This window comes from Octopus sinensis, linkage group LG16, assembly GCF_006345805.1.
Source record: "Octopus sinensis linkage group LG16, ASM634580v1, whole genome shotgun sequence".
NCBI lineage: Eukaryota > Metazoa > Mollusca > Cephalopoda > Octopoda > Octopodidae > Octopus > Octopus sinensis.
Window position 1 is genome coordinate 3,560,403 of NC_043012.1, and position 25,289 is coordinate 3,585,691.

The following is a 25,289-nucleotide window of genomic DNA, read 5'->3' on the forward strand; positions in this document are numbered from 1 at the left end:
GCCCTCGTGCCAGTGGCATGTAAAAGCACCCACTACACTCTCAGAGTGGTTGGCGTTAGGAAGGGCATCCAGCAGTAGAAACTCTGCCAGATCAGATTGGAGTCTGGTGCAGCCATCTCGTTTGCCAGTCGTCAGTCAAACTGTCCAACCCATGCTAGCATGGAAAGCGGACGTTAAACAATGATGATGATGAGTCAGTGATCATCAGACTGCTATAATTCAGTGAGTGTATATATTCAGAAAGCACTGTTCCTATATACAATCAGTGTATATAATAAGAAAGTACCATTTATATATATATATAAAATATTTTCTACAGTGTATACATAGTATACTAGCAAGTCAATGTGAGACCTTTATGTCTTCACTTAACCTGCTAGAAATAGCAGCCAAATCTCCCTTGGATTATATCTTACCACCTTCTTAAAAAAAAAGAGGGCCAAACTATACAATGTAGTCCTAGATATACTATGTCTGCAAAGAGGTGGAATGGACATGGCTGGAATGCCTTCAATCAGAGGCCTTCTAAAGCTCACGGTAATCCCCAGATAACTATATAGTCCAGAAATATATATATATTCAGAATGTATGACCGTTACCTCAAAATATTTCTTTTTATTTTCCATGAGCATATAAACATAGCACACCTTCAAATAAACATGCGATATATATTTTACATAATGGAGTACAAGTTTATCTCAGAGTACAGACAGCTATTGTTTCATTATTCGCAGTAAATTGTTGAGAAGAAATATATTGGTTCATTACTCACTTTTCAAATCAAGAATACGTCCAGTGTTTTGGGATTCAGTAGTTGATAACTGTTCTCGGACTTTCTCAAGGTCGTCAGGATGCACCATATCGTAAATAGTATTTCCAAACCAGTCAGACTATGAATAAATAAATAAATATATAGATAATGATTAAAAAAAAAAAAAAATTATTAAGAAGATTAGAATTAATTTTTTAAAATAATTATCTCTGTTTATTTTTTGAACAGTGGATCTCGAAGCACCTAAAGCTGTAAATAAACATTTCTACTATAGCTACAAGGTGTGAAATTTTAGGGGAGGAGTTGAGTAGATTATATTGACCCCACTACTCAAGCTTCTTACCACACAGCCATGCTTGTCTGTTTATTGTTTATCTTTAACTTATTTTAGCCTTTGGATGGGGGTCATACTAGGGCAATACCTTGAAGGGTTCAGTTGAACAAATGAACTCCAGCCTGTCAAAATGCTAAGTTATGGGGACATAAACAAACCAATGCCAATTGTCAAGTAGTGGTAGGAGATGGACACAAACACACACACGATAGGCTTCTTTCAGTTTCCACCCAACAAATCCACTCACAAGGTTTTGATTGACCTGGGACTTATAATAGAAGACACTTGCCCAAGGTGCCATGCAGTCCAACTGAACCCGGAACCATGTGGTTGGAAAGCAGACTTCTTACCACATGACATAAAAATTTACCATGTGATTAGTCATCCTAGTAGTAAATGTTGTATTGAATTGGCAGTTAAGGCAAAAGTCACCGACACAAAGATGTATCAGTGACTTTTCTCACTACAAAATGTCATTCCTTACTCGTAAGCAGTTGACATTATGTAATTAATTGTTTGTATCAATGATCTTTACCTTAACAACCGCATAAGAAGTGACATTATGTTATTAACTGCTTGCATCAACAACCTTTACCTCTCAGCCATTTCAACAGAACGTTTATTACACGGCTGACTAATCACAAATCGCACAGTAATTTCCTCCTTCCGTCCTCACTTTTCTTTACTGCTTTTCTTTACCCACCACCTCTACGCTATACTCAAAGTTACTACTGTACTATAAACAAGGAAAATTTGATCATACCAAACTCTGTTTTGAGGAGTTAATATTGATAAAACTTAGAAAGAAACAATCACTCATGACAATACTGTGTGTGTGTGTGTGCGCATGTGCACATGTCTAAAAACTGGTGCGCTTCATGTTGTGTCTCTTTATGCCTTGTAATTTAGCGGTTTAACAAAATAAGTAACAGACTGAAATATGTATTAGTTTGATATATATTTCTTTATTGCCCACAAGGGGCTAAACACAGAGAGGACAAACAAGGACAGACAAAGGGATTAAGCAGATTAGATCGACCCCAGTGCGTAATTGGTACTTTATTTATTGATCCCGAAAGGATGAAAGGCAAAGTCAACCTCGGCGGAATTTGAACTCAGAACGTAACGGCAGACGAAATACTGCAAAGCATTTTGCCTGGCGCGCTAATGTTTCTGCCAGCTCACAGCCTTATATTAGTTTTATATTAGTATTAGTTTGATATAATCAACTAAACTCTTCAAGATGGTTTACCAGTATAGCTGAAGACTAAAGGCAGAAACCAGTAAAAGAGTACAAGCACACACACACACACACACACACACACACACGCAAATGTATACCAACAAAGCAATCTACGTACCTGAGATTGATTAAGAACTGGGCATACAGAGTCGGATACATAAATAATTCTTCCAGTATCACATTGGACCACAAACAGAAAACCATCTGCTGCCTGGAATTGAATAAAGAGGAACACATTGAATGAAAAAATATTTATGTCAACAGAGACAATCAATATACTGTAAAGTGATTTGATGGTTAAAAAAAAAACAAGAATTATAATTGGTTCATTCTTTAAACATTTTCTAACACAAATTGAACATTCTTTTTAAGGCTGACCTTCAAAGCTAGATTCAACTACTTTGTCTGAAGTATTACAATTTATACCTCTCTTTCAACACTCATCTGCACAAGATCTCACTTCCCACCCACTGCACTAAATATTTTCTCCAATACACTCTGTACAAATATTTTCCATCTAATACCTGTAACATTTCAAACTGAATATGAAATATGTTACCATCATCAAAATTAACTATCAGTTTAAGGAAGTATAAAATGGCTATGAGCATTGTGCTTCCTCGTTAGATAAACGAATAAAGACATTGAATAGCTCGGAGATCAGAGAGACTCGCCTGGTCAAGCTGCTACTTCTTCGCATTGAGTGGCCACAGCTCAAGGACTATGGACATGTGGTTAGAATGTTGCTGGAAAAAATTGCAAGACAGACTCTTCAAGCCAAGCCAACAGGCAGGAGACCAAGAATGGGATGGGTGGGTAATATCCAGTCTCAGTTGGTCATGGTAAAGGATCCAGCCAGAAAGTCTAATGATGGTTGCTTCTGATAGGACCCTATGGTGGAGGTGCCTGTGGGCTTTACCAACATGGTTCTCCCAGGAATAGTGGGCAGAGAAGATAAATGGATAGGCAGATGACATAAAGACAGAGTACAGTTTAACATGATCATCATCCAGAATACATTTAAGAAGTCAACACTTCTTAATCACTTAACTAATGTGAGCAAGTCTGTATGTAGACATATACTGTCTACAGAATGTGCATTTTTATTTGTTATGTAATAAGTATTTGACACAGACATCTGAAGAATACTGACCTCAAGTATCAAATGTTTCAGCTCCTGGTCTGTGAGAAAGGAAGGTTTATAGGATCCATCATTACTTGTATTTCCAGTTCCTGGAAGAATATAAAAATGAAATTTACCAACCTGAAATTTGATACAATGTTCAAAGAAAAATAACAAAAGAAAAACACCATTTTACAAAATAATATAAGTAAAATTTGATGAGTTGTAGTGCATCTGAGCACTATACACAATAATTTCATTATTATTATTATTTTTTTTTCTTTTTAATAAAAATAAAAGCACCACCTGAACGTGGTTGATGTCAGTACCCACTGACTGGCACCCATGCCGGTGGCACATAAGAAGCACCATCTGAAAGTGGCCGATGCCAGTACCTCCTGTGCTGGTGACACGTAAAAAGCACTATCTGAATGTGATTGATGCCAGGCCCACCTGACTGGCTCCTGTGCTGGTGGCGTATAAAAAGCACCCACTACACTCTCGGAGTGGTTGGCAGCTGTAGAAACATTGTCAGATCAGATTGGAGTCTGGTGCAGCCACTGGCTCTCCAGACCTCAGTCAAACCATCCAACCCATGCCAGCATAGAAAACGGACGTTAAACAATGATGATGATTGATTAAGCACTATTTTATAGTTTGGTATAAATAGAATTGTTTACAGGTTTACAGCTTATTTCAAAGTACTGCTTTAATTGTTCACGTTTGGATGTCAGGATACTTTGAAATGATAGCAGGGGGTATCTTTTATCTTTCCTTTTACTTCGTTTCTGTAATTATACCTTAGACATACTGGGCCCTGTAAATCTATATAGTTTTGGAAGTTGCATTTAAAATGTTTACATGCTGCATTAACTGTGAATGTCTAGACTGTTCCTAGACTAATTAAGGTTTCAATGTTAACAACAAATCTTATAATCTTCCAGCTTGAGGTTATGTTAGGAAAAAAAAAAAAAAGAAAGCAATCAAGATTCTTACCTCTTAATGTTTTCATGTGGGACACAGCCATACGTAATATTGTTAGTTTGTCTGGTTTGCGAGCAAGGGTGCTGCAGGTTGGTACCATATCACACAGCTCATTTATATAAGCAGTCATCTTGTTCCGACGCCGCCTTTCAATTTCACAGTGACTTTCCCTGAGGGATGACAAACAAAAGCAAATACTTACACATTTCTTATACACAGCCATACAAAAGAGAGAGTTCATTTTAATCTCTCTCTTTATACTTCAACATTAATTAAAACTGCTATTGTGACTAAACACAGGTGAGATGAAGCAAACAACAAGACAGAACAAAGGTAGACCTTCAGAAGTGTTAATAATTTAGCTATGTAGCATAAAATTACCAGAAATTCTTCATAGCAAAAGTTATTTACATAAGTTATAGACATGGCTGCATGGTTTCAGGTTCAGTTTTAAAGAGATGTCTTGGTTAAGTGACTTCAAGTATTGCCATGAGTTGACCAAATTCTTGTGAGACAATTTTGTTAGAAACTGTATGAAAGCTTACCATCTCTCTCTCTCTCACACACACACACACAAAGCCTACTAAATAGTCCATAGGAGAAAATAGGAATACTGGAAATGGTGAATGAGTGCATTGTAAAAACAATCTGAGAGTGATGGTCACTTAGTTCTAATCACCTACATTGCTCCCTCAAAATCCAAACCATGTCTACTCCAGAACCTAGCAGCTACTGGTGGTCTTAATCTCTAACTCTGTAGGTCTCAGACAGTAACCTGGACTTAAACCAATTGTGCATTATCTCGTATAGTTTGGAAATTTACTTGATATATTTAGCTGATATATTTTAGACAAAGAATCCAAACGCCAGAACGATATCATAATGCTGTTGTGGCTAAGCAAATATATACATACTTTAAAAATGTGAAATTCTAAAAAAAAAAAAGTCTTATTTTAGTAAACTATTTCAGAGTTCTTCCCCTTGGATTAAGAAGCGAAAAACAAACCCGTCTTTAAATGAAACGCTTTTACTCCCAAGTTGCCAGGATGGGATGACGTTTCACTGGCTGGATTACATATAGCAGAGCTTCGACACTTATTACAAGAGTTGTAATAGTAAGGACTGAACTAATGATCATGAAATTTGTAGACCAGATCCTTTACCTCAGAATACTGTTCCTCTGGGTTTTTTAAAAAATTTTGCATACATACACAAGACCTATATTTTTAGGGAAAGGAATATGAAAAGTGTGGCATTCATGTCTTTCCCCAGAGCATTAGAGGCATAAGAAAATGGTTTTAACAAGGAATAGAAACCATGTTGGGGAAGCAGGGATGGGGATTCGCTTACTGAAACTACATTACATTTTATGATACTTGCTTTAAACTAGTAAAAACCATAAATTTCCTATTACATGTGGCAAATATTAACATATGCCACAAAGGAATAAAAAGTACTTGTGCTGGTACCAAATGTGTGAGCCTAGGTAAACTGAGGCAGGGAGAATTTGACTCCAGCCCAAAACACAATAATCAAATAAATTGGTTGCTTCGTCTGTTAAATACAGCAGCCAACACACCTTCATATCAGACTCTATGATCTAAGAAATAAACTTAAAAAAAGAATAAATAAAATAAAATAAAGGGTACAGAGAATTATGTACTTTTAAATACACTATGCTGAGAACACAAGATGATTATGGTGGGAAAACCTTTAATTTTGGGTCTGATATATGCTCAAGAAAAACAACAATAACAAGAACATTAGTAATAACAATACAGACTTACTTGATTGAACTCACAACTCATTAATCACTTGGGTATTGCAACTCATTTTGTGTTTATGTAACAACTATTTATAAATCAAACACACCAAGAGATGTAGGAATAAAGTGTATTTGTTTGGAAACTGAGGTGGTAGAAGGAAACACATCCAGACATAAAACACTGTCTCATAAAGGGGACCATAATAAGTACAATTAGACTGTTGTGGAATCCGTAAGGTTCATCCATGATTTAGCAGGGAAAATGGCCTAAAACGTTTTGATGTGCAACAGGACAAAATATGTAATTTTGCTGATTAAGAAATATATAAGAGAATCTATCTACTCTCTATTCCAGTCAACAGAATACTCTTTTCATCTTTTCCCCAAATATTCTATGTATTATTCAGTAAGAGGCAACAGATCTTATCTAGGCATATAACTGACTGCAAGAACATGTCATTGCCAAGGCCCAGCAAAGGCAAAATGCATCAGGCATTCTCCATGAATGCCGCTGGGAGGATTTTTTCCCCTTTCTCTCTCCAATATATATTGTTTTTAAACAGCACATGCATTACAGATATTACATATTGGAAGAAAACTATAGTAACTTGATACTAACTTGTCTATCAAAGGTGTATATACATTAAGTATGATACACAGATAGCTATTCTGTTATTTAAAAAAATTCTTTTACTGCTTTCAGTCGATGGAGTGTGGCTATACTGGAGCACTACCTTCATGCTTAGTATTGATTATATTAAGCTCAGTACTTTGACAAATGTTTTATTTAATTTGGAAGGATGAAAGAACCAGGGTAAGATTTGAAATTAGAATATAATGGAATGCAATGAAATCACTGAGAGGTTTTAATTAAAATCATTAAAGCAGTTCCCTAATAATCAGCAAATCAAGCATATTTTTAATTTGAGGTATTATCGGTTTTTTAATCAGTACAAATATTTAAAGTTTAAATGAATGGGAGAAATGGAATTATATGATGTTCATATGTTTCTTCAAGGCATTAATAAATGAAATGAAATAAGACAGCAGCTGGAAATCCAAAATTAAATTCCCATTTCACATAGTAAATGTCCATATGAATTATGAGAGAGAGAGAGAGTATGCCTGTAGTACCTTTCTCTGGGTACTTAATGTGTGGGTCCAGTTAAACTGAGACAAGATGAATTTGGTACTTCAACCAAAAACAATGAAATACATTGGTTGCTTGATCTGTTAGATACAGCAGCGAAAAACACCCTCAAATTCCACCTAACAATCTTTGTCTTTTATCTTTTACTTGTTTCAGTCATTAGAGTGCGACCATGCTGGGGCACTGCCTTGATGAATTTTTAGTCGAATGTATCAACCAAAGTACTTGTTTTTTTTAAAGCATGGTACTTATATTATCAGTCTCTTTTGTTGAACTTCTAAGTTATGTGGATGTAAACATACCAACACTGATTGTCAAGTGGTGGTGGTAGGGACAAACAGACACAAAGACACACACACACACACACACACATGTCTACCAAATCCAGATTTACTCACAAAGATTTGGTCACCCTGAGGCTATAGTAGAAGACACTTGCCCAAAGTGCCATGCAGTGGGACTGAACCTGGAACCATGTGGTTGGGAAGCAAGCTTCTTACCACACAGCTACATCTGTACCTATATACATATAAAAAAAAAATCAAGGGTCTAGAGACTCAGCTCTAATATTATTAAAATATAAAACAGTTACTAAAATTATCAAATGAAATTATTTTTAAGACACATTTAACTTTCGGACATCTAGTTTGCGCTCAAGTATCTTCTCACTCTTTCTCTTTCTCTCCCTCGGCTTCAGACACACATAATTCATTAGATTAGAATTAAACTAATTATTCAATGAAACATGGCTTATATGAAAATAGTGTAGTTCTGTGATTCTAGGGTCATACGAAACTATTTAAAAACAAAATGCAAAGATTTTAGGTTTCAGTATGTTTTAAACATGTAAATTAAACTAAGAAATTACATGCTACACCTTACTCTTTTACTTGTTTCAGTCATTCGACTGAGGCCATGCTGGAACACCGCCTTTAGTCGAGCAAATCGACCCCAGGACTTATTCTTTGTAAGCCTAGTACTTATTCTATCGGCCTCTTTTACCGAACCGTTAAGTTACGGGGACGTAAACACGCCAGCATCGGTTGTCAAGCGATGTTGGGGGGACAAACACAGACACACAAACACACACATATATATACACGACGGGCTTCTTTCAGTTTCCGTCTACCAAATCCACTCACAAGGCTTTGGTCGGCCCGAGGCTATAGTAGAAGACACTTGCCCAAGGTGCCACGCAGTGGGATGAACCCGGAACCATATGATTCGTAAGCATGCTACTTACCACACAGCCACTCCTACACCTTATTGATTTTTATTTTATAATTCTTGTTAAATTTTCTTTTCCATGTTAACCTGGGCCAGAATGGTTTTGTAATACTCATGCGAGTATAATTGGGACAAGATATTTTCTTTAACATTGACTATAATTAGTGAGATTGGATGTAACTGATGAGATCTACAACCATGACCACCATCAAAAAGAAGCAATGGATATTTCCTCTATTCTCTTTCTGATGAAGAGCCATGCTTGAAATATCAAAATTCCTCTTTTTCCCATTTTAAACTGAGCCTCAACCTAATACATTCACTGTGTATATTCTTGTTGTTTTGTTGTTTTTATTTTTATTTTTGCATTTATTTTTAATTTGCCTACACACACACACACACACACACACAGAAAAGCCACAGTACTGTCCATCCCTTCACAATCATTCATTACAATGATGACTAACCACAAAAGTGGTGATTTTTGTACACAAAAAAGAAAAAAAAAACAATGATGAAGGATTTTTAAAAATGCACAAATAAATGAAATTCAACAACAAAATAAATTTTTAAGAAGAGCAATGGGATATATGTCTTTTTTTTTAGGTTTTTTTTTTTGCTATTTGACATTTTAGTTTAAAGATTTACTGTATCATATTTTGGTCTTAATCATTTTCAGGCTATCATAATATCACTGGTGTTACTAACAAAACACATATTGAGATTAATAAAAAGAAAAAGAAATATAAAGTTCAGGTGTTCTATCTCTACTTTGCAGTAATGTTTGTAAACCTATAGGTTCATGGGGAGACTGTTTTAAACTTTGTATCTGCATATATTGTTTTCTCCACGATCACACGAATAAGAATTACATTTTTGCCCACTAATGAAATAATTATAAGTTACAGAGTGTTCCTGCTGTGTATAGATGTATCTATTCATGTCTGACTGAACAAGGCCATTAGAAGTGTTTCTCTGCAAAAGAAGCTATGCATTAATAAGACAAGAATAATTGCCCTCTGGCTTGTAGGCTGAACTCCTAATGATTTAACCAGCTGTGACTGTGTCTATGCGCTTTCTGTATTTTTCTGCTTGACTATTCATAATCAGTGGCTTGCATCAATTAATGATTTATCCAATTAACTTCATGGCACGAAGAGATGTGAGTTGTTATGCTTACACCTATCCCAAGGAAGTTAGTAAACATCTGAAGTGAAACAGCCACAGTAAAAAATTGAAACTAGTCACTGGAAACTCATCTTCTACTTCATAGTGCTTACCTCTGTGTGTATGTGTGTGTGTGTATGTATGTGCGTGTGTGTGTGTTGTGTGTGGTGTGTATGCGTGCACGTGTGAACTTTCATATCTGTTTTACCAATGGTTGGTAGTGTCTTGCTACTAGATGTAATCTTTCATTATCTGGTGTACTCTCTTTCTCATTCTCTCTTGCCAGGTGGGCAAGCCATGTCTTCACATCTTCAGCAAGACACCTACTCCTCTCCTTCTATCATATCTATTGTAGTTTATTTCTCCAGTGTAAACGCCACCCAGCCGAGGGGGTCTCATCTTGTGCGTACTTGGTGACTTCAACAGTGCTGATGCCACATAAGAATGCATGCCATACACTCTGTTAAGTGGTTGACCCGTTAGGAAGGTAGAAACTCTGCCAGAGCAGACACAGAACCTAGCACAGCACTCTGGCTTCTAGGTTCTTATCAAACCATTCAACCCATGCCAGCATGGGAAAAGAGACGATAAATGATGATGATGATGATGATGATGATGCTGATGTAACTTGAAGGAGATGGCTGTAGCTGATTGAATCAATTCAGTTTAAGACTGGTACTTATATCTAGGGAGAGGGCTGAAAGGTGAGGTTGACTTTGGCATGATTTACAACTAGAACATAAGTAAAAGCTAACAGAAGACCTGCAATCTACCATTTCTGACACACACACACATGCACACACACACGTACCATCCCTTTACAAAAAAATGTTAATAACGATAATGTGTAACATGGAGATTATGTAGTTTGAAACGGAGTGAGACTAGGGCTAAATAGTGTCCTGGAGAACCACCTGAAGCTTTTTAAAACAAGAAGCATAGGTCTCTTTAACAGCATAAATAGTTGTTAAAAGCCAGTGAAATTTATTTTCATTTCATCTTCAGACAAACTAATAGATCTGGAGATTTACCTGGCAAACCTTTCTTTGTCAATTGCATCTTGGGAAGTGGAGAAAGAACCGTGCTGGCTGTCATCATCGTCAGAACTAGCAAGCAAAAAAAAAAAAATAACAATAATAAATAAAAATAACAATGATGATAAAAAAAAGAGAAAACAAGTAGAAGACAAAAATAAGCAAAGGTTAATTTTACTGGCTGAAAATAACAAACAATTAAAGCATTTACAGTAATAAGGCACAAGTCATTACATCATGACCAACAGATGTAGTAAAGTATAATAAAGTACACAATGTTGTATGACTAATGAATGCAGTAAAATATTTATCATATGACCGACGGATGATGTAAGGCTCTTCATGGCTGTAGGAAACATGTTAGAAACAGTAAAAGTAATCATCACATAACTAACAGATGTACAAAAGTAGGAACCACACAACTAATAAACATTGTAAAAAAATTTGGTTTATAATTTTGGCGCAAGGCCAGCAATTTCGGGGGGGGGGTAAGTCGATTAGATTCCCTCTCCCAGTACACAACTGGTATTTATATTTTGAACACCGGAAGGCAAAGTCAGCCTTGGTGGCATTTTGAACCCAAAGTGTGAAACTGGAAGAAATGAAGTTAAGCATTTTCCTAGCATGGTAATGGCTTTAACATTGTAAAATATTCTTTTCTAATCTAGGCACAAGACCCGAAATTTTGGGGGAGGGGGCCAGTCAATTAGATTGACGCCAGTACGCAACTGGTACTTAATTTATCAACCCTGAAAGGATGAAAGGCAAAGTTGACCTCGAGGGAATTTGAACTCAGAACATAAAGACAGACGAAATACTTATTTCTTTACTACCCACAAGAGGCTAAACACAGAAGGGGACAAACAAGGACAGACAAAGGGATTAAGTCAATTACATCGACCCCAGTACGTAACTGGTACTTAATTTATCGACCCCCAAAAAGATGAAAGGCAAAGTTGACCTTGGCGGAATTTGAACTCAGAACGTAACGGCAGACGAAATACAGCTACACATTTTGCCCGGCGTGCTAACATACTGCCAGCTCGTGCTTTATAATGAATTAATATTCTTTTCTATTCTAGGCACAAGGCCTGAAATTTTGTGGGAGGGACCAGTCGATTGGATCGACTCCAGCACACAACATGTACTTAATTTATCAACCCCGAAAGGATGAATGGCAAAGTTGACCTCAGCGGAATTTGAACGTAAAGACAGACAAAATACCACGAAGCATTTTTTCTGGCGTGCTAACATTTCTGCCAGCTCACCGCCTTAACTCTGTAAAATATTACCACACAACTTAGAGTATTTTCACTTGACAAACATTGTAAAAGGCTGTCAAACAACCAACAGCAGATACACAATAGGTACTTATCCCTTTACATCATCTCATTACCAAAGAAAATACCAACAGCAGCACTTCATAACTATATGGTTTGAAGTTAAATTCCACTGTATATCACTTTCAGCAACAACATTATCAGTAACAAACATTCTTTGAGAATGGAATAGATAGGGAGATAGATAGACAGAGAGAGAGAGAGGGGGGGGGAGAGAGACAGAGAGAAAGAGAAAGAGAGCCAAAAGTGTGAAGTGAAGACAGGTGTAGGTATGTGGTTAATGAAACTGATTTCATAGCTACATGGTCTTAGATTCCAATGTATATCACTTTTGGCAAAAGTTTTTTTGTCAAAGCCTTGGGTTGACCAAAGATTTATGAGTGAAATCTGATAAGCAAAACTGTGTGGAAGCCTACTGAAAGGACCGTTGCTGTTCTTGGGTGGTAGACTTAATACATCACTTAGTGTAACACTAATGCCCAGATCTTGGATGTTTTCAGTAGAATCAACTTTATTGCAAGCAGTAGAGCCAGGCTTCAAGGATAACGCACTCCCTATAATCCAGTCAATATAGCAAGCCCTGAAAAGGGTCAGGAACTTTGCCCTCCCTCTTCTGATTAAATCATTGATAAAAAAAAAACAACAAAAAAGTACCCAGCTGCAAATGACACAGAAAGAAAAAAATAAAGTAAATGAGAGGGAGACAGTATGAACAAACAAAAAGAGAGTACACATGAACCCCTACACCTATATGTATGTATGTAATTACACATAAAGCACACACTAACTTCAGTAGACATACACTGATGTGCAAGCATCTAAGCAGAGCAGAAACCAAAAAAAAAAAAAAAAAATTTATAAAAGGGTGGTTTTTCTATCCCCTCATGAATTCTCTCAACACCTGAGTATTTAATAAAGGTAAGAAGTGGACTGGATATCATTGTCTCAAACTGACACTTTGAATTAATTGTAATGAGTTACATTCTGTCTAAACTGATTACAAACAAACTAATATTTAGAAATTTAGAAGGTACCTTCAAACAGGTATCATAGATAAGCAAATAGAACAATAGATAGACAAAACAGACAGGCAGACAGAAAGACAGATAGGTAAACACACACATTACTGATTCAAATGTTCATATAAATAAGGTGCTTTTTTTGGAGGTAGGGTTGTTAGACATCTGCATATTCTTTTCTACTCAAGGCACAAGGCCTGAAATTTTGGGGGAGGGGACCAGTCGATTAGGTCGATCCCAGTACACAACTGGTACTTAATTTATTGACCTTGAAAGGATGATAGGCAAAGTTAACCTCAGTGGAATTTGAACTCAGAATGTAAAGACAGATGAACCACTGCTAAGCATTTCGCCTGGTGTGCTAACGTTTCTGCCAGCTTGCCGCCTTACATTTGTATATTACGGTAACACTGACACTCTTTATGCTCACAGCTACACAACCATGATATAGATGTAGAAACTGTTATCAGTCAAGGAGATTCAAAGCAAATAGAGTTCTAGTTGTTCAGTGCATCCTGCTTTTAGAAGGTTGCAATGTATCATAATACCAAAAGGGCTTGAAAATATATTCCATCAGTCCATTTGCATATGGCATCAAAACCTTTTTGGAGGTTGCCTTTGATATTTTGGTACCATCAGATTAGCGACAAAGGGTTGTTTTTCTGATAAACAAGATATAGCTGAGAGAGTTGTTAGTCGCAATAATAGGATTAAGGCACTTTTTTTTATCTTTCCATTCACGTTTTAGTTATTGGACTGCAACTATGCTAGGACACCACCTTGAAGGGCTTTAGTTGAACATATCAACTCTAGTACTTAGTTTTATTTCTTCTATTAAGATCTTTTTTGCTGAACCACCAATTTCAATTGACAAGCAGTGGAGGACAAATCACAACACATAGATATAGCTGAGAGAGTTGTTAGTCGCAATAATAGGATTAAGGCACTTTTTATTTTCCATTCACGTTTTAGTTATTGGACTGCAACTATGCTAGGACACCACCTTGAAGGGCTTTAGTTGAACATATCAACTCTAGTACTTAGTTTTATTTCTTCTATTAAGATCTTTTGCTGAACCACCAATTTCAATTGACAAGCAGTGGAGGACAAATCACAAACACATAGATATATATTATACATATATTACATATACATATACGAGCTTCTTTCAGATTCCAGCTACTAAATCAAAACATGAGGCTTTGGTCAACCTGGGGCTGATAGTAGAAGACACTTACCAAAAGTTCCATGCAGTGGGACTGAACCTGAAACCATGTGGTTGGGAAACTTTTTAACCCTTTAGCATTTAAACTGGCCGCATCTAGCTCAAATATTCCACCTGTTTTATGCTTAAACCAACCACAATGTCATTCTAAAGATAAATAATCACCTCATCGAAATCATGAGGCTATGAGATAATGTGTGATTAATTCAAAACTGCGAATAAATAAGCATTAGATTTGACAGAATAATCTGAATGCTAAAGGATTAAACAATATTTCCATCTAAAACTAAAATATTATCATACAACCACTCTTCCAGTTTTTCAACTCTGCCTAGATCACATAGGTGTTGACTTATCGTCAACCAACTTCACTGAAAGCCTTTGAAATATTTCTAATACATTTATGGTTGATTGATTTGAATGTCTCTGAATGAATATCTACTTAAACACCTTGTTACAATTCTGCAGAAACTAGCTGTGTGAGGCAGCAGATAAATGGGTGGAAACTGTACTATGACTCATCACTTAACAAATTCATTCTCTTCTAAGAATGTAATGAGATTTATTTTTGATTATAATCATGGAACAAATAATTATTTGTTCCATGATTTTACTAATATGTCACAGAGATAGAGAGAGATAGAGAGAGATAGAGAGAGAGAGAGAGAGAGAGAAAAGAAAAAAAGAAAACTTTTAGCATCTGCTCTGCTTCTTTCCTTAAGAACTTCCAAATCACTTCAGGAAACCACCAGAGCCTGTCGTTGAGTTCAGACTTATCCTATCTACAGGAGAAATTCAATCTTCTTTATTTGTACCAACGTAATTAAGGACAGCCTATTTCTTAAAGTTGCACTGCTGAAAGAATTCACTTGGTACAGCTATTCACACATATACTGGCAGCATAGTGAAAACACTGTGATGTTTCAAGTATTCTATGGGGACAAGTTGTAAGTGAGCTTATAACCCTTCAAACAATGGCCCTCTTTTGAGTGCAACAAATCATTTTTGCAGTTCTGTTCCCAAAAACTTTGGTTTCATCCCTCTCCCCTTTTCATGAGAGTATGTCATTTTATTTCTTAATGTATTTATTTGCTTGCATTGCTTCTTCATTTAACTGATTTGCCATTTCTGTTCTTCATTGCAGAAAGTGCAGACATGGCTGTGTAATTGAGAAATCTGCTTTCAGCCACATGGTTTTCGGTTCAGCATGGCACCTTGGGCATCTTTTACTATAAGCCCTGGGCTGACCAAAACCTTGATTAGTTGTGGTTGTGTGGTAAGAAGTTTGCTTCTCAGGCACATGGTTCCAGGTCCAATCCCTACTACTATAAACCTAGGCCAACCAAAGCCTTGTGAGTGGGTTTGGTAGATGGGAATTGAAGCTTGTCATAGGCGCGAGGCAAACCAAAGCCTTGTGAGTGGGTTTGGTAGATGGGAATTGAAGCTTGTCATAGGCGCAGAGTGGCTGTGTGGTAAGTGGCTTGCTTACCAACCACATGGTTCTGGGCAAGTGTCTTCTACTATAGCCTTACGCCAACCAAAGCCTTGTGAGTGGATTTGGTAGATGGAAACTGAATGAAGCACGTCATTCCCTTTCACAGTTCTCTGTTTGTCACTCTCTCTCCCTCACTCTTCCTCCTTTCCTCACGTGACCATCGGCCATTTTTCTTTTTTCTCCTAACTTGTGTTTCTTTTTTTTCTCCCGTTGCTGCTGGACAAGGAAGACATATTCTTGTCTGTCTCCTGTCCAAGCTTGTTTCTTTGTGTATGCCACCACAACTTTGTTTAGGCTTACCAGCCCTTCCTGTTTGTTTTCACTGTCTTATTTTTGTCACCAATTTTGGCCCTCTGCAAAATCCCAAATTTTATTTAATTTGCTTTGCAGGAGCAAATGTTTTATTGAAGGTGTATCTTGTTGTGAAATGCTCAAAATATGAATTAAAAAAACAGCTGACAACTGATGAAGGGTCTTCTTTGCGTTGTTTATCTTGTTTTCTATTTGTTTCTTTTGTTGCTCGCAAAAAAAGTTCATATTCCATGTCCTCATACTTAGAATTTTTTGCTGTTTACGTTTTGTGACGTCCTGTGCCCACATATGCATATGTATATACGTATACATGTAAGTATGTATGTATACATATGTATAAATGCATCTATATATATTATTTATATATATATGTGTGTGTGTGTGTGTGTGTGTGTGTGTGTGTGTGTGTGTGTATATGTGTGTGAGTATATGTTTGTGTGTCTGTGTTTGTACCCCAATATCACTTGACAACCGATGCTGGTGCCTCTATGTCCCCATAACTTAGCAGTTTGGCAAAAGAGACTGATAGAATAAGTACTAGGTTTACAAAGTCCTGAGGTTGATTTGCCTGACTAAAGGTGATGCTCCAGCATGACCACAGTCAAATGACTGAAACAAGTAAAAAAATAAAAGAATATGTGGTGTGTGTGTGTTTGTGCATGTATGTACATATGTATGTATGCCTTCTTGTCTTGACATTATGTGATAGTCGTAAATGAGTGTCACTGTTATACAGGTGGTGTTACTCTTTCCAGTCTTCCATGAAAACATGTCTGGTCATGGGGAAATATTGCCTTGCTTTAGAAAGATAATATTTAGCAACAGGGAGAGCATCCAGCTATTGAAAATCTCCTCACTGAATTCTGTTTGAACCCATGCAAGTATGGAAAAGTGGACATTCAAAACAAGTTCAAAATCCTGCTGAAACTGACAATGTTTCTCAACCTTCTGGGTTCAGGTTAATAAAACAAGTACCTGTAATATACTGGTCCCTATCTAATAAATCGTCAAGTCAAAGTCAATATATAGTATTCTGAAACAAAACAATAACCCCCCATAGAGGTGTTCATTATTTACGACTGTTTGGCATTTAAATGTTATGACATTTTAATAGTATTTACACTTCAATTCAAGCTTAAAATAGGAAATAAAATTTTTTTTAAACATTACCAAACTCTACCATCCTAAAATTTCTTTCAACACAAGATTAATATCTCACTTTTTATCTTTTACTTGTTTCAGTCATTAGACTGCAGTTATGCTGGGACACCACCAACTTAAAGAACTTTTAGTCGAATGAATCAACCCCCGGACTTATTTTTATAAAGCATGGTACATATTCTATTGGTCTCTTTTGCTGAACTGCTAAATTATAGTAACATAAACACACACAGAGGCTGTCAAGTGGTGGTGGGGGACAAACACAGAAACACAGGCTTTGGTTGGCCTGAGACTTGGCCAAGGTATCATGTAGTGGGATTGAACTTGGAACCAGGTACTTGTGAAGTGAACTTCTTACCACACAGCTATGCCAGTGCATATATATATATATATATATTATTGAAGTAGATAAATGAATTATCTTATTACGGATAATTCAAATGATAACTGATACCTGGGTAGCAAAAATCACAACAGAAAAGGCACTGTTGAGGTTACGACCATGGGGCCTAAAATCTGTGCCTTAGTGCGGAAATTTGAAGTTTTATATATTTAGTGTAGGAAGAAATGGAGCTGAACGAAGATTTAACAAAATTCCTTTTTATTATTTCCTACATATGTTTCAAAGGCTGCAAAGTCCCTAATTCGGATTGAATAAGGAGTCCATTTTGCAGCCTTCTCTTCAGGAAAATCCAGGAACTTAATTCTCCAACAAAATGCACAGCAAGCTTTTCGACAAAACGCTCACGAGGAGCCCATGGAATAAATGGCACATATATCATCATCATCATCATCATCATCATTTAATGTCTGCTTTTCATGCTGGCATTGGTTGGACAGTTTGACAGAAGCTGGCCAGACAGGAGCTTGCCACAGACTACTGTGTCTATTTTGGCAGGGTTTTTGTGGGTGGATGCCCTTCCTAACATCCAGCAGAGTGAACTGAGTGCTTTATACATGGTACAAGCACAGGCAAGGTCAGTTTTGGTAGGGTTTTTACAGCTGGATGCTCTTCCAAACACCAACCACTTTACAGTGTGGACTGGATGCTTTTTATGTGGCATCAGGACTGGCAGGGTCACCAAGTACCTTGCAAGACAAGGATCCTTCGAGAGGGGAGGGACAGATGATTAACGGTTATAGTGAGACAGAGAGACGTGGTTACTTGGTGAGAGAGAGAGAGAGAGAGAGAGAGAGAGAGAGACAGAGAATGCAACCCAAATATATATATATATATGTATATATTTATTTATATCCAGGGCAAGTGAGTAAATACACAGGCCTAGCCACATGCTGAAGGAAGATGCCAAATGACTCTAAACTACTTTAAATATCACAATAAACACACGCCGAACTCGGGGGAAATAAGCGCAAAAGATTCATGAAATGGTTCAATTACATATCAATTGATTTCAGGATTACAGGGAAATTCCCCTTTTCCATCATCAGTGTAATATAACCCATATATATATATATATATATGCCAGGCTTCTTTCAGTTTCCATCTACCAAATTCACTCACAAGGCTTTGGTTGGTCCAAGGTAACAGCAGTAGACACTTGCCCAAGGTGCTATGCAGAGGGACCAAAACTTGAAACCATGTAGCCGGGAAGCAAACTTCTTACCACAGAGCCATGCTTAATGTTTACAAAGAAAAACTCAATGAATACAATTCAGGGTATAAACGGAAATTTAATAATTTAAACTTTTTTTGTTATTTTTTTTTATTTGATAACAATTGAAAATGACTTCCAGTCAAAAACAGGAAGACAGTGTATGCATATTCACATTTACATATCAATGTGTGAGGTGGTTTTAGAGTAACTAAGGAAATTATTCTTTTGTTAGCACAGCAGAAGAAAGAATTGAATAACCAAGGAGCTATAAAAAGGAAAATAAAGAAAAAAAAAATACTTCTTAAATATATTACATACTATCACTGGGCTATGAGGAGAAATTCAATGTGGTTGTGCAATCTGCTGGAAATAGCAGCAAAAAAAGATCTCCTTCAAAAATCACACTCTATTGTTTTAAAAGAGAAAGAGTGAGTGCATTGGATAATGTGATTTTAGATGTGCTATACTTGAAAAACAAAGACAAAGTGGTCACAGATGGATCGTCCTTGATCATAGGTTCGCTTGATCAGAGTTGACTTGGGGCTAAAAGTCAACAATGAATATCTACAAGGATTAGTGGTAGTGGGTGATGATGATGATGATGATGATGGTGATGATAGTGTTACTGTATGCGCAAGTGTAGGCCTGTGCATGTAAATTGTGGTTATGCAAAGCATTCAGATACATTGAACATAAATAAAAAAATCTACAAGCTGGTCCCTTTCCACATATTCAACAAAAGAGAAATGGAGAATGGCCGATGGGGAAGGGAGAGTTATTAAATGAAAAAGCAACTTGTTTGATGATATTGTTTTACTTACAAGGTGGGGTGGGGAGGAATCAAAGGCATGTCTTGTTTCCTACGATAACAATTGAAAACAAATCAAAGTTGGAAACAGGAAAAACGTACAAAATATCCATATTTACAAGGGATGGGGGTTTTTTAGAATAAATTGGAAACTAAAGAAATTATTCTTTTGTTAGCATTACAGAAGGAAGAACTAGAGAAATATGGAGTTATAGATGAGTGTTTATGAGTATATACACACATGTATGTATGTATAAACACAACCTCTGAAATCTGCATTGGATTGTTCACTATTATATTTCTAAGAATTGGAGGCGCAATGGCCCAGTGGTTAGGGCAGCGGACTCGCGGTCATAGGATCGCGGTTTCGATTCCCAGACCGGGCGTTGTGAGTGTTTATTGAGCGAAAACACCTAAAGCTCCACGAGGCTCCAGCAGGGATGGTGGTGATCCCTGCTGTACTCTTTCACCACAACTTTCTCTCACTCTTACTTCCTGTTTCTGTTGTACCTCTATTTCAAGGGGCTGGCCTTTTCACTCTCTGTGTCATGCTGAATATCCCCGAGAACTACGTTAAGGGTACACGTATCTGTGGAGTGCTCAGCCACTTACACGTTAATTTCACGAGCAGGCTGTTCCGTTGATCGGATCAACTGGAACCCTCATCGTCGTAACCGACGGAGTGCTTCCACCATTTCTAAGAATGATGTGGCAGCAGACTGTATGAAATGACTAATAGTAATACATTTGGTCTTATAGTATACTAACTTCAAATTGATTGACTTTGTCTTTCATTTCCTTAGGGCATACATAAAATAGATACCAGTCATTAACTGGAGAGGAAAATGGTAGATCTCTCTTTGCAAATGTATGGCTAAATGTCAGTGTAATAAATTTTTTATTACAACAGAAGACAGCCATCTACACATAGGGAAATTAGTAAAATTAATGTAATCCCAAGTCAGCCCTAATCAAACAAATTATCATCAATAACATGCCTAGAACTATATTATCTGATGTGTTCTTATCCCTGCCACCCAAGCACCCCACCCACACCTTTTTTAAAGCCCTTTAGCATTCAGATTTCTATGTCAAATGTAATGCTTATTTATTCACATTATTTTGAATTAATCATGCATTATCTTGTAGCTTCAAGACTTTGATGATGCAAGTGTTTATTTTTAGAATGGCATCACAGGGTAAGTACAAGAGGCCAGATCTGGTTGGTTTGAACATAAAAGAGATAGAGCACTTGGGCCTGAGATGGCTGGTTTAAATGCTAAAGGGTTAAAGTTTGGTTTGATATCTGAGAAATTTGAATGTCATTTCATGTAGATCAAGCAACTTGGCTCAACACATTAACGGCTCTGTCGCTGTCTCAAAATATTTTAAAAGATAATGTTGCAGAATGCTGAATTAAATTGGTAGCAATGAATAAACAAAGATACTTCTACATGGTTGCTCACTCTTGAATCACACCCAAATGTCTTTAAAAAGAGATAGAGAAGGCATCTTTCAATAAAGTAAACTTTGATTCCCTATGTTTGGAAAACCTTAGACAGAATGATCACAACTAAATGTCTTCTAGTTTATAAGCCTGCTTGGTCAATAGACAATGTTACCCACTATATCCTACCTTATTTTAAAGGTAACAGTGTATGATTTGGGAGATCTGGCTGTCATTTCTTATAAAAGGTCTACAGGATCAGAACTGATATGGAAGCTAATCAATAACATAATTGTGTAAGGACTTTCTCTGTCCCTGTCTGACTGTCTGTCTGTCTGTCTGTCTGTCTCTCTCTCTCTCTCTCTCTCTCTCTCTCTCCCTCTCCAGGTGAAATACATACAAGCATTAATGATTATAGACCTTCATGATAAATTCTGAAGATTCATGATTTTCTTTTGAGAAAAACATTGCAATGGTTTATTTACAGTTTGCTAGTCACCTGCTCTTCTGAGCTTACCATTAAAGCACAGAACCTATTTAATTCTTAGACAATGGAACTGGTTCATGCAACACCAGGGCATGTCTACACACCAATGAGGATGGTGTGACACATGTCTAGGGGTCAGTCTGTAATGCTTTTGCCAAAGGATCAGTAACTGAGACCCCCGATAGGTACTTCCAGCCTGGGCTAGAATGAACTTAAGAGTAATGGTGACCAAGGAGTAACTCCATCCTCTCTAAAACTCCTGAGCAGGAGTCTCACCACTGGTCGAAGTGTAATATCTTGCGCAGGACAGAACTAGGTTTAAAGGCAATGAATGTTAAAAACTGACCTAATGCACTTTATTTCAATCTAATCTAGAAATTGTTAAGTGTTATAGTAAATAACAGCTATCAATAAATTAACACTAATTTTCATGTTTAAATATGTGTATGTGTGAAAGAGAGAGAGAGAGAGAGAGAGAGAGAGAGAGAGAGAGAGAGAGAGAGAGAGAGAGAGAGAGAGGAGAAGAGAGAGAGAGAGAGAGAGAGAGAGAGAGAGAACAACTTTTCAACAAAGTCAGTTAGCTGATTAATATGGATGTTTAAGATAACAGAACACTAGGCTGTTTGACATTGTACTTGTTTAGTAATTAATACCTTACGGTTTTGAGTTAAAATGACTCCAGATTAAATTGAATAAGTAGCTGTAACATATATATATATATATATATATATTAAGGTATGTAGAAAAATACAACATGGACAAGAACGTATAACTCTAGAAGACGACACAATAAACATGGACAGGACATTCGAACCCCTCAGTCTTCAGTCAAGAACCGGATCATCGTATCGTATTTCGGCTGATATATATATATATATATATATAATATATATATATACATATATATATATATACATATACAAAATATTACATTATATAAGGGCTTAGTAAAATAAATTACTTTGCCACATACTGAACTCATTAGAAATAGCAGCTAAAGAAATTTCTTCAGCTATTTCTAATACTTAAAGAAGATCTCTCTCAGATAGTGTTTGCCTAACCAACTCACAAAAGTATGGGGGAAAAAAAAAAAAAACATTAAAAAATCAAGTGCAAAGGTTATTTGAGAACGTACGTTTCTAGATTAGTCAATTCGACATTTCTTTCTTCAGCTCAGAATTCCTTGAATCGGATTTGGGAACACTGAAAGTCGGGAGCATACCCTTTCGGCTTCTAATCACCTCTAGAATTCTGCTCGAACTAAAAGTGCTATCAAATTCGAATATGCAAGCGAAGAATTTCTGCTCTCCCTTCCACCAGCGTGGGTTAAAATTGACAAACACCATGTATTAACGGTGAAAACCGCAGCATTAGCAGAGAGAGATGAATTATAATTTCAACAATTGAGGGTAAAATTAATTAATTATTAATCATTTCACCAAGTATTCAGTATGTAAGGGGACCATTAAAGAAATTCTTTAGCTGCTATTTCTAATGAGTTCAGTATGTGGCAAAGTAATTATTTTACTAAGCCCTTATATATAATGTAATATTTTGAATTCGCCTATAATGGTCCCTTTACATACTGAATACTTGGTGAAATTGATTAATAATTAATTAATTTACCCTCAATTGTTGAAATATATACATATAATATATATATATATATATATATATATATATATATATATATATGATGTATGTATAAAGGGTTGACTCAGTCTGTTATACAGTTTCATTCTTACACACATGTGACAGTAATAATATCTAAGTAATACATTTCATGAAATTTGCTATTAATATTAATTAATGTGTATGTGTAAGTGTGTGCGTTTGTAATCATTCAAAGCCACATGTTCATTCCATTACTACTCAGTTTTTGATCTCCATATCGCATGAAGGAACACAGATAGCAAGGAAACTTTGAGTAGGCAATGGAGTGAATCAGCAGCTTTGAACAAATACATAGACTCTAATAACTATATATATACCCTTTTACTTGTTTCAGTCATTTGGCTGTGGCCATGCTGGAGCACCGCGTTTAGTCAAGCAAATTGACCCCCAGGACTTATTCTTTGTAAGCCTAGTACTTATTCTATCGGTCTCTATTGCCGAACCGCTAAGTTAAGGGTATATATATATATATAGATATATATATATATATAGTTAATCCAAACATGAAAGCACAAAAAAAAACACAACAACGCAAGGACGTGGAACAAATATAGTATTATTGGACGCTCAGGAAAGAAGGGAAGAAGGAGGGTTTAACGTTTCGAGCAGAGCTCTTCGTCGGAAACATAGGAGAAGGAAAGATCCAGAGAAGGGAAGACAGAGGAAAAAAAAATCGCCAACAGTACACACGCGGTACAACGGGCTTCTCTCAGTTTCCATCTACCAAATCGCACTCTCAAGGCTTTGGTCGGCCCGAGTCTGTAGTAGAAGACACTTGCCCAAAGTGCCATGATGTGAGACTGAACCTAGAACCATGTGGTTGGTAAGCAAGCTACTTACCACACAGCCACTCCTTTTAAATTTTTAATGACAGTTTATATGGAATTTAAACCCTGGTGAGAATGCTTTATATTATTTTTTTAGTCATCCAACTGTCTTACAAAAATAACACATAGGATAAAACAATCAAGGACTACAGTAAGTCTGGAAAAGAGATAGTAAGGCCATGGATGGAATGCATTTGAACATAAGTTTGCTCTGTCAAGATTGACCTAAAAGCTAAACAACAACAATAATAACAAAGTTAAATGTTACAAAAAAAAAAATTATCACTTTTTCCAAGCCTCTGGTAATTGACTGGTATTTTATTTTAGTACCACCCATTATTTTTGAACTTGGAATAAACAAGGAATAAAGATGACCCAAGCAGGATTTAAACTCAGATACAAAGGTCTGCAAGCAAATATCAGAGGTACCTTGTCCAATGCTCTCAAATTTCTTGTATCCACAATTATTTTTTTTTTTTACTTTCATTCATTTTCAAATAGTAAATGAAATAAGGCCAGGTGGTGGATAAGAGAATCCACCTGAATCACTAGTAAAAGTGATCACAAGACAAGAGGTAAGTGAATTGTGGATACCCAAGATCAGGGGTCCCCAATTGGTCATGGACCAATACTGAGCTGTGGATCATTTGGTACCAGGCTGCAAAGAATGAATAAATTATTTAATTCTCTTTCTATTTTATTGATTATTACAGCCTGCAGGGTGTTCTTGCACCATCTATGCATTCATTATCTTTATTTTTTTCTTCTTTAACTTGCTTCAGTCAGCTGACAGTGGCCATGCTGGGGCACTGCCTTGAAGAACCTTTAGTTGGTCAAATCAACTCCAGTACTTATTTTCTTAAAGTCTGGTATTTATTCTATTATTCTCTTTTGCTGAACTGTCAAGTGACAGGGACGTAAACACACCAACATTGGTGGTCAAGCAGTGATGGTAGAGACAAACATTGACACAAAGGCACACATACAGATATATGGGAGTGCCACATAAAAGCACCTGTGTGGTGCCATGGTGGTTGGCATTAGGAAAGGCATTCAGCCATAGAAACCATGCCAAATCA

At 36.6% G+C, this 25,289-nt stretch overlaps 1 protein-coding gene across 4 annotated transcripts in view; it reads right to left on the reverse strand.

Annotated features, from left to right (window-relative positions):
- LOC115220540 (aryl hydrocarbon receptor nuclear translocator homolog) overlaps positions 1-25,289 on the reverse strand; it is an 80,298-nt gene that overhangs the window by 21,363 nt on the left and 33,646 nt on the right. For 3 of the 4 annotated variants that reach the window (XM_029790684.2, XM_036509839.1, XM_036509838.1), the window contains exons 3-7: positions 10,797-10,871; positions 4,469-4,626; positions 3,503-3,582; positions 2,468-2,560; positions 773-890 (exon numbers count right to left, since the gene is read on the reverse strand). In XM_029790684.2, the coding sequence (XP_029646544.1) occupies positions 773-890; positions 2,468-2,560; positions 3,503-3,582; positions 4,469-4,626; positions 10,797-10,871 (524 nt within the window). The remainder of the gene's footprint in view (positions 1-772; positions 891-2,467; positions 2,561-3,502; positions 3,583-4,468; positions 4,627-10,796; positions 10,872-25,289) is intronic. The other variant, XM_036509840.1, reaches the window with a different exon arrangement.